Source organism: Hippocampus comes, unplaced genomic scaffold (assembly GCF_001891065.2).
Source record: "Hippocampus comes isolate QL1 unplaced genomic scaffold, H_comes_QL1_v1.1 scaffold68, whole genome shotgun sequence".
Lineage (NCBI taxonomy): Eukaryota > Metazoa > Chordata > Actinopteri > Syngnathiformes > Syngnathidae > Hippocampus > Hippocampus comes.
The window spans coordinates 1,722,546-1,735,372 of NW_017805625.1; the positions used below are offsets into that span (position 1 = coordinate 1,722,546).

Below are 12,827 nucleotides of genomic sequence, written 5' to 3' on the forward strand. Positions count from 1 at the left end.
ATATATATTCTGCACACCTGCCCCGATTATGTAACACTTTTACACATGGCTTCCCCACACAGTTTCTTGGACTCTGGTGACAATGATCCAGAGCTATTTTGAAGCAACAGTTCGGATGCCAGACTACACTACAGTATCTGAAACACCACCATGCGGAAAACAGCTAAGTCCCATGTTATCATGGTAAGCAAAGCTGCGTTGAGTTTAGTTGGATGCACAGATTAGCGATAGCTTCAGAAAAGCGGCATACGCTCGATTCTTAGTTGTCAGCACAGTGGCAGGGTTTTCTGTAATGTAAGTATACTATGTTTTTTTAAACGTTGGGGTTGATAAATGTATGTCACAGGCATGATATTAAGATCTAAGAATTGTTTAAAACATTAAAACGGGACTCTTATAATGTTGAAGTCTTCTAACATATTTTTTCCCATTTCTCTGTCCCCTCTCAAACCTTCTGTGCAACTGCGGTTTCCAATAAATACATACACTATACATAACCAAAGAGGGACAATATCAAACTCTCTTGTTGCACACGAAAAGTGTTAATCATGCAAAGGTATAGGCCTACATATCCTCCATTGTGCATGCCCAAGCAGTCAAACAGGACAGGTTAGAAAAAAATGAGGAAAAAGCACATGGCTTGACATTAACAAAACTTTGACCATAGAATTTGCTGTATATTTGAATCTCATGTTTTCTACAGAGTATCAGCATGGCCTTGGCTGTCCTCACACGCCAAAAATTTCATTTTTTTTTTTTTTGTTTTTGTTTTTGTGATGACAAAAGCCAATTGAAGCAAAAATTACTGGCCTGTGCGGGGGAAGTGGTGGACAATAAAGCACAAAAAAAATCGTTTGACATCTCTTCGGCTGTGCTACAAAGTGAGTGGCACTTGCGTGAAATGCCACCGCTGCGTTCGTGGGCAGAGCAGGCTTTTAAATGTGATGTTTGGGCGCCGTTCCTTCAGGTGACAGGAGAGATGGCAGCGATGCCAGGAATGGCTGACGGCTATGTGGGCACGCAAGCGAGGCCATTTGGGTTTTTAATGAGCGCTTCCGACGACGTGTGTGTCACTTGCTGATAGAAGTAGTGGTGGTGGTGTGTGTGTGTGTGTGGGAGGGGGTGTGGGGGCTCATAGCACGCCCATTACTACAGTCTGGGAGAAAGTAAGGAGCACAAATGAGGGCTTGCTCTTAAGGCAGCAATAAATCCTGTTTTAATGGTGGACCACAAGCACTTGCATGTCCTCAGCAGTCTTGTGTTTGATGCCAAATTGTGCAGAATAAACAGATTCATTGTGCAGCCGTTCCATGCACACACTTTCCCATTGTGACTTGCATGTTTTTTTTTGCTCTCCCCCATACACCATATTCCCCATTCATTGCTCTTGCACAAGAATTTGAAGAACTGTCACAAAAATGACAAGTGCTTTGATGCTGTTTTTCCCCTCGCCACACCGCTAAGCTGAGCGCTAATACAAGATGTCATTCACACACCAGCATTTTATTTTAAAGGGAGATGCAAGCTACGTTGCAATCAAGACAACACCGTCCTACATTGCTCCCTTTTTGTTTTGCACTTGATGAAACTTTGATCATTCAGAGTAGTCTTAGCAGACAAGCCGTCCACATACATGAACGCCATTGACTTTAGTTTTTCTCTTCCGAATTATGAATGTTATTCACATGCCAAGTCCTTACATGTCAATGCCCATATAAACAAATGAAAATCCCTGTAAGTGCAGGTGGACTTTGGCGTGTTCCTTTTCAGATGAATGCTTCCCTGTTCTTGTGATTGAATGTGAATGTTTGTGCAAGCGTGCGTGATATGGAATAGCGCAGTCTGCATGAATGGCGGTATTCCCCCCCCCCTTTTTTTTTCCTTTTTTCATGGACTGTATGTGAGTCTATTTCAGATTGTTGTTTTTTTTCTGCGTGGATAGTCACTTGTCCATAAGTAGCATTTTTATGTCCTCATATATACATCGATCTTTTAAACACACGTAACCCAATGTCATCATATTATTTTTAGTGGTCTCATTTCGTTAGTGTCACTTGTCAGGGTCGAACAGCACCACTGCCATTACCAATCGCTGATGTCACTTCAGTTTAGAGTTCAAGTCTGATGTAACATCTTTCTTACACAGTGCGTTCCACAGCAAAAAGGATTTTGAGCTCTTAGTGTGATGGCAAAGGAGGTTCTCTTGGACTAACGGACATCGTTCAGCAGCAGTCAACAACATTGCACCTAGGCAAGAATTCCTGAGACCTGATACAACAAAGCTACAACACTCAATTTCCATTATAATACCAGTATATGTGACCTAATGAAGTTATGTGGGATGGCCCCAGAATTCTTCCTCCGTAAACCGCAGTCACCCCCCTCCCCCCCTTCAATGGCATCATTTATATGCAAGTGGCAATGGCAGTTTCTTATCATTCCTCCCAAATGAAATTTTAATTAGGAATGATAAGATTTTCCTTTGAAGGGCTGCAGATATGACAGCTGTCAACTTCTTTGCCTCAACTCCCCCGGGAGGAACTCTTGATATTGGGTAGTACATAGTGCATAAATCGAGACACTTCTGATTACCTGTTAATAAATATAGGGATCTTGTTCACACTTCAATCCAAGCTGTCCACAACTGTTTTGATAGGGAGACCAAGATATGATTGTTTTGAGCACATCCCACAATAATCACGTGGCTGACAGTCAGTTTACTTTCTTGACATTTTTTGGGTCCTGTGCGAAAGACGAATAAACAATGGATCTGAATGCGCCACTTTTGTGGATGCTCTGCGTAAAATGTCGCATCCAAGGGTCCCTTTCAATTCAACCAGGGAGGGTGGTTGGAAGAAAGGGAAGTAAGTCATCTTGCCTTACTGTTGCGACTCACACCGGCATAAGCGCATGAAAATGTATTTACTTAGAATATAGCTCGAGCTTGTTTTCAATGATTAAACAAGTGCTTAATGTGTTTTATTTCAGATATGACCTGATTTCACTGTGAAAATTTTGTGTGGGTAAAGTAATTGCACAATTGATGGCCAGGAAGGAACTCCAGCAACCCAGCTATTCGTGTACAAACCTTTAAAAAGTCATTTTTCCTCATGTTACCTTTAACTCATGGGTATATTCAAGTCCATGTGACGTTTCTGTCAATAATATACAGTTGTGAAGTCCACGAATACAACACTGTGCGTGCATGCGTGCGTTTGTGTGACTTCATTGTCTTCTTCATATTTAACTAATTCTTAGTGTGGTGAAAAGTTGTCAAAAGACACGACGAGTGTCACATCTTGACGAAGACGCAGCCTTTGTTTTAATGAAGCATCGTGACTGACACCTGTGTTTCTGCGTTCCACCCTTGTGTTATCCTCCTTCCCAGCTGTTGCTTGTCAATCATGTTTTGTTTTTTTTCTTGCCTCTGTGTCTCAAAATAGAACCTCATGCGTACGGCCGCCTCGGCTGTTCGCTGACCCGCCATGCAAACGACTAATAAATTATGTTCATTTTTATTTAGGTTAATCACTTTGACACTGAGAAATTGCGTCGAAGACTTCGAAGGGGGGTTGTAATGATGCATTTTGCATAATTCCGGGTATTTCAAATTCTGTTGACCTTGAACTTCAAGAGAGAGAGGGGGGGGTGTTTCTCTAGTTTTATACTGATGTCGTGACCAGCGTCATTATTTGTACTTTGAATGAAAATTTTATAAAAATATGTATTCACCCTAACTTTGTACTGTTTTCAGGTTATGCTATATTACAATATTTTCAAGACGCAACTTCTATGTGTTCTACCATTTATGACGGCGAGCATATGACTCTCATGTTGCCTACACATAAGCCAACATAAAACAGTGCGTAACTCTTGTTCTGATGTCTTACTCAGTTCCCATGAGAACAGGACAAGTCCAGACTGAGACACACTTGTGAGCGAGGTGAGGCACGAGTGCAGCAGCCTCGCGCAAACAGAATCTGTGACAGATTTCCAACTGTGCTTGCTCCTGTGCAAACTCTGCCATGCTGTCCAAATGTCTGTACTGAAGGCCAAAAGAAGAGCCTGCAGATGGCCAAACATTTCAAAGAGATGCCTCCATCCAACCATTTTCTATACCGCTTATCCTCACTCGCTGGAGCCTATCCCAGCCGACTTGCGCGAGAGGCAGCGTATGCACTGGACTCTTCAGTTCACCTCGTAGATATGTTTTTGCAATGTGGAGGAAGTCAGAGAAAAGCATCGGCCATGGGAAACATGGAAACTCCACACAGGAAGGACAGAATTGTGATGCAGATGGAATATAGTGCAAGATAATAAAATACTGTAGTTCGGATACACTGTCTGATACCTGTGTGCGCCTATTCCCATTCTCAGCGTCATTTCACCGCACTCACCTCTGAACCTTCAAACAATTAAACCTCATCACGTAAAAGCTGTGTATTTGAAGACTTGACGTTCTTTCGTGAACTTTGGAATTATTCTCGTGCAGAGGAGTGAGGTGAAAAGGTTTGCACTCAGTGTGAATTCATATCTGGCAATGCAATGTATCTCTTCTGCTCTTCCAATACCAGCAGCAACTCTCTTCTTCCCTCTCTCTTAGAAATGTCCAAGTACTGAGTAGAAATTGGACCATTTGTGGCCTCTGATGCCAATGTATAATTCTCGGCTGTCGACAGGAGGAACTACAGTATTTCACGCCAAACTTAATTAGTGCTCTCTGTAGAATGGACGGAGAGCAGACAAGGTCAGAGTTCAACACTGGCCTTTCAGTAGCTAATTGGCTGAGCTTGAGATTCCTCCCAGAAGGTCTTCTCATTAGTCTTCAACTTTCCGTCTTTCGTCTTCTTCTGGTCACGGCTGGTGTAGCTGCTGACTGACCCTGATACACTGCGTGTGTCATCCAAACCAGTTGAACACGATTCATTTTCCATCCTTTTATTTGAAACACTGAATCCAATGAAATCGACTCGAGAAGAGCATTTACAGTATATTTGACCACTAAGTACTATTCATAGACTAAACTCATTGTCAAAGTTGTGTATCTTTTGAAAGTGGAATTTACTCCTTGTCTTTGTAAAATGACAAGGATTAAAAAAAAAAAAAATGGAGTGACCTTTACCATATCTACCGCAGGGGTGGAAAAACAGGGTTAGAGCCCCCTCAGAACCAGATTAATCTTGGCTTACGTTGGGCTCCTTTCCATCTTCGCTAAAGGGAAATTTTGAAGTGACCAAAAGGTCCAAAGCTAATCCTCCTGCAGTCAGGTTGCAGGGACAAGTTGGGAGATAAGACTGGGACACAGATAAGACCCGAGACCCCAGAAGCAGAATCACAAGCTATAAAAGGTGGGAGATCTGTGGTCCTGATAGAAAATGAAAGGTTCCGCAGCTCTGGGGCCAAGCCTCCAGGAAAATTAATCACATCGAGGCCCGCATTACATCTTCCCCGGCAGCTGAGGACATCCTTGGATGGTGATTGTGACAAGAGGGGTTGTGTGTCAACAAAAAAGGGTTAAATAGAAGCCACATGTTAGAAGGTGCCACAGCAAATCCCTCTTCATCTTTTATTCACACCACTTTCTCCCTTTGCTCTTCATATACTTGACGCTGATGTGCTACCCTTTGACATCATGTTTTGAAGAAATGACGTAACTGCAATTGGAGTGCTTCAATAAAGTAGAAAATGCCTACTGGTATTCATCAGTTGTTCATGCCAAAGAGGCCCATTTGGACTCTTTCTTTACCTTGAAGGCTCAGGTTGATATGCACCTTGCTAAAAGTATGTAGTGCTCTCATTCTCCAGACGGCTTGCATCTACTTGGTGCAGCTTTCATACTGCTCCCACAGGGGCTTATTAGAAGGAATGGTTTGACTTCCTACTACCTCAGCACACTACTTTACCCTCTATACAGCACAAAAACCAATGGAGTGAATGGGAGAGCGATTCACAATTACCAGGCTCGTGTTGCCTCCCTCAGACACCGCAGTGGGTCTGCAGCAGATTCTGTGTGGTTTGCATGAAAAACAGATTTCAAAGAAAGGAATTATGAATGAGATTTAACATGTCATGTACTATATGTACTCTGTGAATTTAGAGCAGCGAACGAGTTGCAAACGGTTTTGTTAAACTTGTTAGCTGGCAATTATGCACGAATGGTCGATGGGCTGCATTTATAGAACTTTTTTTTCCACCTTCTTTATACATTTAGAACAGAAGGCAGCAATGATGACCAGCATCCAGGCACCGTTCAAATCTTTTCTTTGTCATAATAGCGGTCATTGAATCATGCTTAGTCTGGTCCCTCACCTCGCACCTGTTTACCATGGACGATCTTGGCAAGGGTATAAAGGCCCAGACAGTTTAGCTCCTGGGATCTTTGGGACACATAAAACCCGCCACCACGATAAGGTGACGGCACAGGGGGGGGAGCTCATGGGAATTTCGGCAGTAAAATTCATAGTTACTGTAAGCCATTTCCCTTGTCTGGATAATGGGATTTGGTGTGCATTCTGGTTAATTGGACATCAAAAATAGCATATACAGCATGTATGAGATGAGAATTCTGAGCATACGTCATCACAGTCCAGCCTACTGCTCTTACCCCCCATTAGATACTTCATTGTTGGCCAAGAAAGGCTTTTAATTCCATTTCTCACTTTAATTTGCAAAGGGAGATTTTACAAGTAGTCATTTTATTTCCACTAGCGGACCCCATGCTTTGAGCCGCTAATTATCAGAGCCTTAATGAGAACACAATAGTGAGTCTGGAGGACTTCATTGCAATCTGTCTTCTTACAGGGGCAATTGAGACCAGTTTGAACTTAACAGCTATTAAAAGGTCAAGCACTACAGTTGTGGTGCAAGTCGAACTCTCTAAAGGTCAGTCCATTTGCAATTCAATCAAAAATGTCTGTAATATTTTCTGCATATTAACTTATATAAGTTGCTAAAAGTTTTTCTTTTCAGTCTCCAAAACAACATGGTACAACAGTAGCATGTAAATAACCACGTCGACTATGCTCTGTGCTGCTCACCACAATATACAGTAAATCAGTCTTTGGTTTGTGTTCTAGAATTTTGTACTTTAGTAGTAGTAGCAGATAAAATGTACAGCATCTCCTAACCATAGCTAAGCCTCACTTGCCAAACGGAGCTGATATTGCGCGATGAAAAAGTCAACATACTAGAAGCTGAATCGGATGTCTGTTCGGAGACGTGGGTGCTTCTGCATGCACGCCACTATGTCTGTCACATGTAGTCAAAGTTTTGACACATATTGTTTCAAATTTTTATGACGAGTGGTTCATGTAAGTGTTTAAGGTTTAATGAAACAGGGTCTATTCCTTTTAGTCTTCCAAATCAAGAGGTCACATCATAAAAACAAACTCGCAACTTTGGCCATGCCCATTTCTCCATGGCTCCGTATCTCATAGCGGGAAAGGGAAAGGAAAAAAAAAAGAGTGTGGGAGGGATTGGGCCATTGTATCCAGAGGAGAAGGGTGATAAGGAAGTAAGAAACAAGTTCCATTCGCACCAATCCATTTTTTGAGACAGATATTTTTGACAATTAATTGATAAGTAATAAATATGCGGTGGCACGATGGTCAACTGCTTAGCACGTCGGCCTCACAGTGCAGAGATGCAGGGTTCGATTCCGGGTCCTACTGGTCTTCCTGTGTTGAGTTTGCTGTTCTCCCCATGCTGATGTGGGTTTTCTCCAGGTACTCCAGTTTCCTCCCACATTCCAAAAACATGCATGGCAGGCTGAGTGAACACTCTAAATTGGCCCGAGGGGTGATAAGTGTTTAAGGTTTAATGAAACAGGGTCTATTCCTTTTAGTCTTCCAAATCAAGAGGTCACATCATAAAAACAAACTCGCAACTTTGGCCATGCCCATTTCTCCATGGTTCCATATCTCATAGCGGGAAAGGGAAAGGAAAAAAAAAAATAGCATCAGCACGCCGCCTCTGCCAGTCTGTTGGATTTGAAGTTTATTAAGTATATCAAACCGGAGCCGGCTCCCTCAGGGGACATTTGCAATCCAAAGCTCCACTCGCTGTTGCTTCCGCTAGCATCAAGCTGTCACAAACACTCTGCTTAATTTGCAAAGCAGCACTCATTGGAGGGGTGAAGGGGTGGGTGTTGGTGTGTCCCGTGTGGTTGGGGGCTGGGTCACAGTGCAGAGATGCAGGGTTCGATTCCGGGTCCTACTGGCCTTCCTGTGTTGAGTTTGCTGTTCTCCCCATGCTGATGTGGGTTTTCTCCAGGTACTCCAGTTTCCTCCCACATTCCAAAAACATGCATGGCAGGCTGAGTGAACACTCTAAATTGGCCCGAGGTGTGATTTTTGAGCGTGAATGGTCGTTTGTCTATATGTGCCCTGCGACTGGCTGGCAACCAGTTCAGGTTTACCCCTGATTTTTCAAATGAAAAATGATAAGTCTGCCATAATGATTGCTGTCTATCACCATATTGCATCAAAAATAAACGAATATTGTGCTTGAAAAGACAGATACAGCCTCATCAAAGTTGAAGCATAACAAGAATGCCAATATCATAACTTCTGTGTTATTAGCAATTTTTAACGTGAAAATATAGAAGCTCTCAAAACAGAAAAAAGACCCAACTCGGAAAAAAATCTATCCATTTTCAGATTCAACACCGTCAAAATATGCTGAAACCGTTGAAACATTCTTGGCACCAAAATGTGTGTCGACCAGTGTTATGAATTTGGATCCTCTCCGCCTCACAAATCAACTGCATGCAAATTTCCAGTTGCCTTCTGACACGCTCACAAACTGAGAACCGATCAACTACAAAAAGACAGGCTGTCCTAGCTTCCATACAAGATATACAATTTATCATCAGGAAAACATGTAGCGGGGGTTAAGGTGGAAGAGCTTTCCATCTGGTCTCACTACAGCAGCTACTATTCAGTATGCTCTACCTGGGCTCATTTCACCCTCCAGCAGACAGGAGAGTCTATATGGGCCCCCTCAGTGAAAGACCCGAGGCGCTCCCACCCACACCGGCGCTCCCCTGGCCGCCTGAGGGCCGGCGAAGACTGACAGGGCCAACAGGACAGAGAGTTATATCTCCAGATGTGCTCACGCTTGTCATTACCGCAGCAAGCTCATGCGCTTATGTCGGATTTGTCCGTCGCACTTGCAGTACTCAACATGCAAGTGTAACATCTCAACAACAACTCAATACAATAAGAGAATAGAACTTTTGATGTTGTAAAAATGGGATTTTACGCCCGCTCCGGAATTAAACAATTCATTACCGGCTTTCTTTTTATAACTATAGACTAATTATATTAGCCATGATGTCATAAGACTGCTGCGCTGGGTGCATAGTGTAAATGAATGGACTTAAAGTGATTCGGCGAAGCGGGAAGGCAATTTATAAGGCTGTGGAGCAGAACTCCTACAATAGCTCGAGGTCATGGTGCTGACACAAGCAATGATCCTGCAGGATGGTGTCACTCGCCGGACATTAGTCATTTGGGATGGAAAAATGTCTGACAAGCTCATTTCTGCTGTCTTTAATCAAATGCTAATTTAACCACAGTCAAAGATTTTTTTTTTTTTGTTCTTGCCTCCTATCCTTTTGGAATTACACAGGTGAAATTTTGCCTGATTACGCTAAATTCAGTTTACACTAAATGGCTACACTATGAGGTGCAATTGAAAAAAATTCAGGAGTGATCCACTACAAAAGCCATGTAAATAATTCTGCATATCTTGATAATAATTTTTTTTTTTTTTTGGTGGTTTCTCATTGGACTGCAGTGATGTAGAACTTCCTACACATATTTCCTGCAGAAGACCAGAGGCTGCAGGTTTTGGCAGGGATCGAAATATAAGATGACCCCCCCCCCCACCCCACCCCACCCCAACAACAAAACAAGAATAAAAAAGCCTTTTTTGAGAAATTCCTTGCCACGATGACCCTTTCTTCAAGTTTGCTTCAGCATTTGTGTCACACATGCAAACGTAGAAGTGACACACACTAAACCAGTTTGTGCTAGCTTCGCTCTGCTTTTGCTCCCAATAGCAAAGTGCCATTTGACATGCCTTTCTTTGATCTCTCAAAATCACAAGTATCCTTGTCTTTCAATGACACACATGCACAGTACACACACACACACACAAATGCGCACTCACTTGTGCCGGAAGCCACAGCTGGCACTGAATTAAAAAAAAGAAGAAAAAAAAGAGAAGGGTAGTCATGTTGAATGAAGAACAGCAAAAGGGGGAAACTGGAATAGATTCAAAGGGAGCTCTGAATGACAATGTGCACAAATACATCTGAATTTCAATACATGAATCGTAATGATTTCCTAGCAGCTGTTCAAGTATACAAAAATCAAGGTTTAAATATGTTACTAGTTCCAGCGTTAGATTTATTCTAATGTGCAAGAAAAACAAATTAACAATTCAATTAATGTATTGACAGTGCTGCTCCCTTTGATCCACGTCATGGGTGCCAATTTGCGTATGCCAAAATCGACACCGCACTCACCATGAGTGAGTGCGCTCGTTTTCTTTGTTTTGCGTGAGCAACCTAAGGCAAGGGCCTTGCTTTCTATTTATGTCCCAATTATGCATTGCTTTGAAACACCTACAGCTAGCACCATACGGTATTTAGCATGTGCAATGTAACACATTGATTTAATTCTACACATATTGGCTCAAAATAGAAACTCTCTGTTATGCAAAATGTGCTCTGCATTTTCATCGATAATGTTGCCTCACAATCAATTTACGCGACCGTTCCTTTATTATGCAGAAGTCCTCTACAAAAAGCTGCGTTCTGTGTTTCACTTTTAAACCCCGAAGTAAAAGATTGTTCCTGAAGCTCAGTCTTAAGCCTGTTGCACAGAGTGATGCGCCCGAACGTGACTGCACTGTCACTCAGGGGAACGGGTTTTTACGAGTGGCTGACTCTCAGCCACAAGTTATGCTGCAATTAAAAATTTGTAACACAGGTGAACGACATTATATACGTACTGTATGTATACACACATAGCGACATGTTTGTACTTTAGAAAAATGAGTTGCCCGAAAAGAAAAAAAATCACATGAAGTCACTTGCATATTTACTACACAGATATTATTATTCCCTCCCATGACTGTTTTGAGTTGTCATCAGACATCAACAAATGTTCATGAGCATTTATCACGCATCAGTGGAAGCCACTTGACCCAAAGTTGGGGCAAAAAGATGGGAGTTGATGGGAAGCCTCTCACTCCCGCATGCTGTTTGGAGTGGCAAGCTACGCCGTTTGCTTGGAGCTGTTTTTTTTTTTTTGCATCGGTGACACCAATGCTTGCATTAATGCGTAACCATCACTCTCTGCTGCATCTAAATGTTTCATTACAGCCTGAGCGCAGACACAATTTCGCGGCCTATATGGGGTCGCTCACCAGCTAGCGTGCTCTCTTGAGGGAAAAGTAAAGCATGACAAATTGGAATAAATGAGAGACGAAGAGAGGAGAAGAGACGCAAACGGGGGAGCAGGACGATGAGGCCTTTTCTCCATATGCTTGTGCAAGGGGAGTATTTTTCCTAATATCTCTGTTTCTATCTCCTGGCAATTGAAAACCTCCCCCCCCTTTCCTCAATTTTTTTTAATTTTTTTCAATCCATCTATATTAGGACTGACCAGCCGATCTCTATCACTTCTCTTGATACTTTCATCAAGAGACTGGAATTGGATAAAAATAGAATTTTGTGACGAACATGACCCAAAATATGGATATTTTCTCATTCACAGCAGGTAACAAAATACTTTAAACTTCATTTTTAACACTTTAATACTTTTGTAACAGTATTAGCGCATTGATCATTGCAGCTCCAGCTCTCTACATACTTGAACAATTGTCGTTGATCAAGATTCCACAGCACAAGACACTTGAAAATGCTCAAGGACTCTCTGTGTAGTTGCACAGCTAAAGTTGTACTACAATGCTACTGCTGCCCAGTCACTTCAAAATGGTGTCACGATTATCACAACCGTCATAGTATTGTATTGCACCACTCATCACTTGATGACTCTGCACATTGTCGCACAGCTGTCATTGGGCGGTACTACTGCTCAATTGTACGATTCATTCCCTGTGTGTTCAACATACTACAGGCTTTAAGAGACAAACCAAACAGCCGCCAGCCTCCCGTCTCGCAGCAATGCGGCGAGTGCGATGATATGGCCATGTCATCCGCCTCCTCCAGGAACACCCAATTAGAACAATCTTGGCCTTCCACCCCCAGCAAGCTGGCTGGAGACGAGCCAGAGGTGCCTCCCCGCACTCGCTGGTTGGACGTAATATCCCTGGACCTTGGGGCCTGCATTGTGACCCTGACACAAGCTCAACATCTTGCCCACAACAGACCCGGTTGGAGAGACTTGGTAGCTATGGTTGGCTCTACGCGCCATGAAGTGCAAGAGGACTAAAGAAAGAAAGAAAGTTCTACATCCTTGACCATATTGCAGACTGCACTTCCTATTGACCTGCCTCTTAAGTGGACATTTTTAAAAAAAGCAGTCAAGAACGGGCATTGTAGCATAGTTTGTTCATTTGTTTTCTGGCGTTTATTTATTTATTTTTATTGTAATTGATTTGCAGTTTTCTTTTATCAGCTGTGGAATACGGTGCTTTGGGATTTGATATGTATTTGAACTTTTTGAAGCACTTTGTGCGTCCTCTCGGTGACAATTGCTATATAAATAAAATTGGCTTCAAAGTAAATGATCAGCAATTCGGATGAAAAATGGAACTGGAGACACGAATATGGATAAAATATATATATATATATA

The 12,827-nt window shown here is 42.4% G+C and overlaps 1 protein-coding gene across 6 annotated transcripts in view; it reads left to right on the forward strand.

Moving 5' to 3' along the window:
- LOC109522649 (uncharacterized) overlaps window positions 1-12,827 on the forward strand; it is a 53,953-nt gene that overhangs the window by 9,593 nt on the left and 31,533 nt on the right. For 5 of the 6 annotated variants that reach the window (XM_019881393.1, XM_019881391.1, XM_019881389.1 and 2 more), the window contains exon 2: window positions 63-183. In XM_019881393.1, coding sequence (XP_019736952.1) covers window positions 83-183 — 101 coding nt within the window. In that variant the 5' untranslated portion in view covers window positions 63-82. Of the gene's footprint in view, window positions 1-62; window positions 184-6,801; window positions 6,883-12,827 lie in introns of all 6 variants that reach the window. The other variant, XR_002169591.1, reaches the window with a different exon arrangement.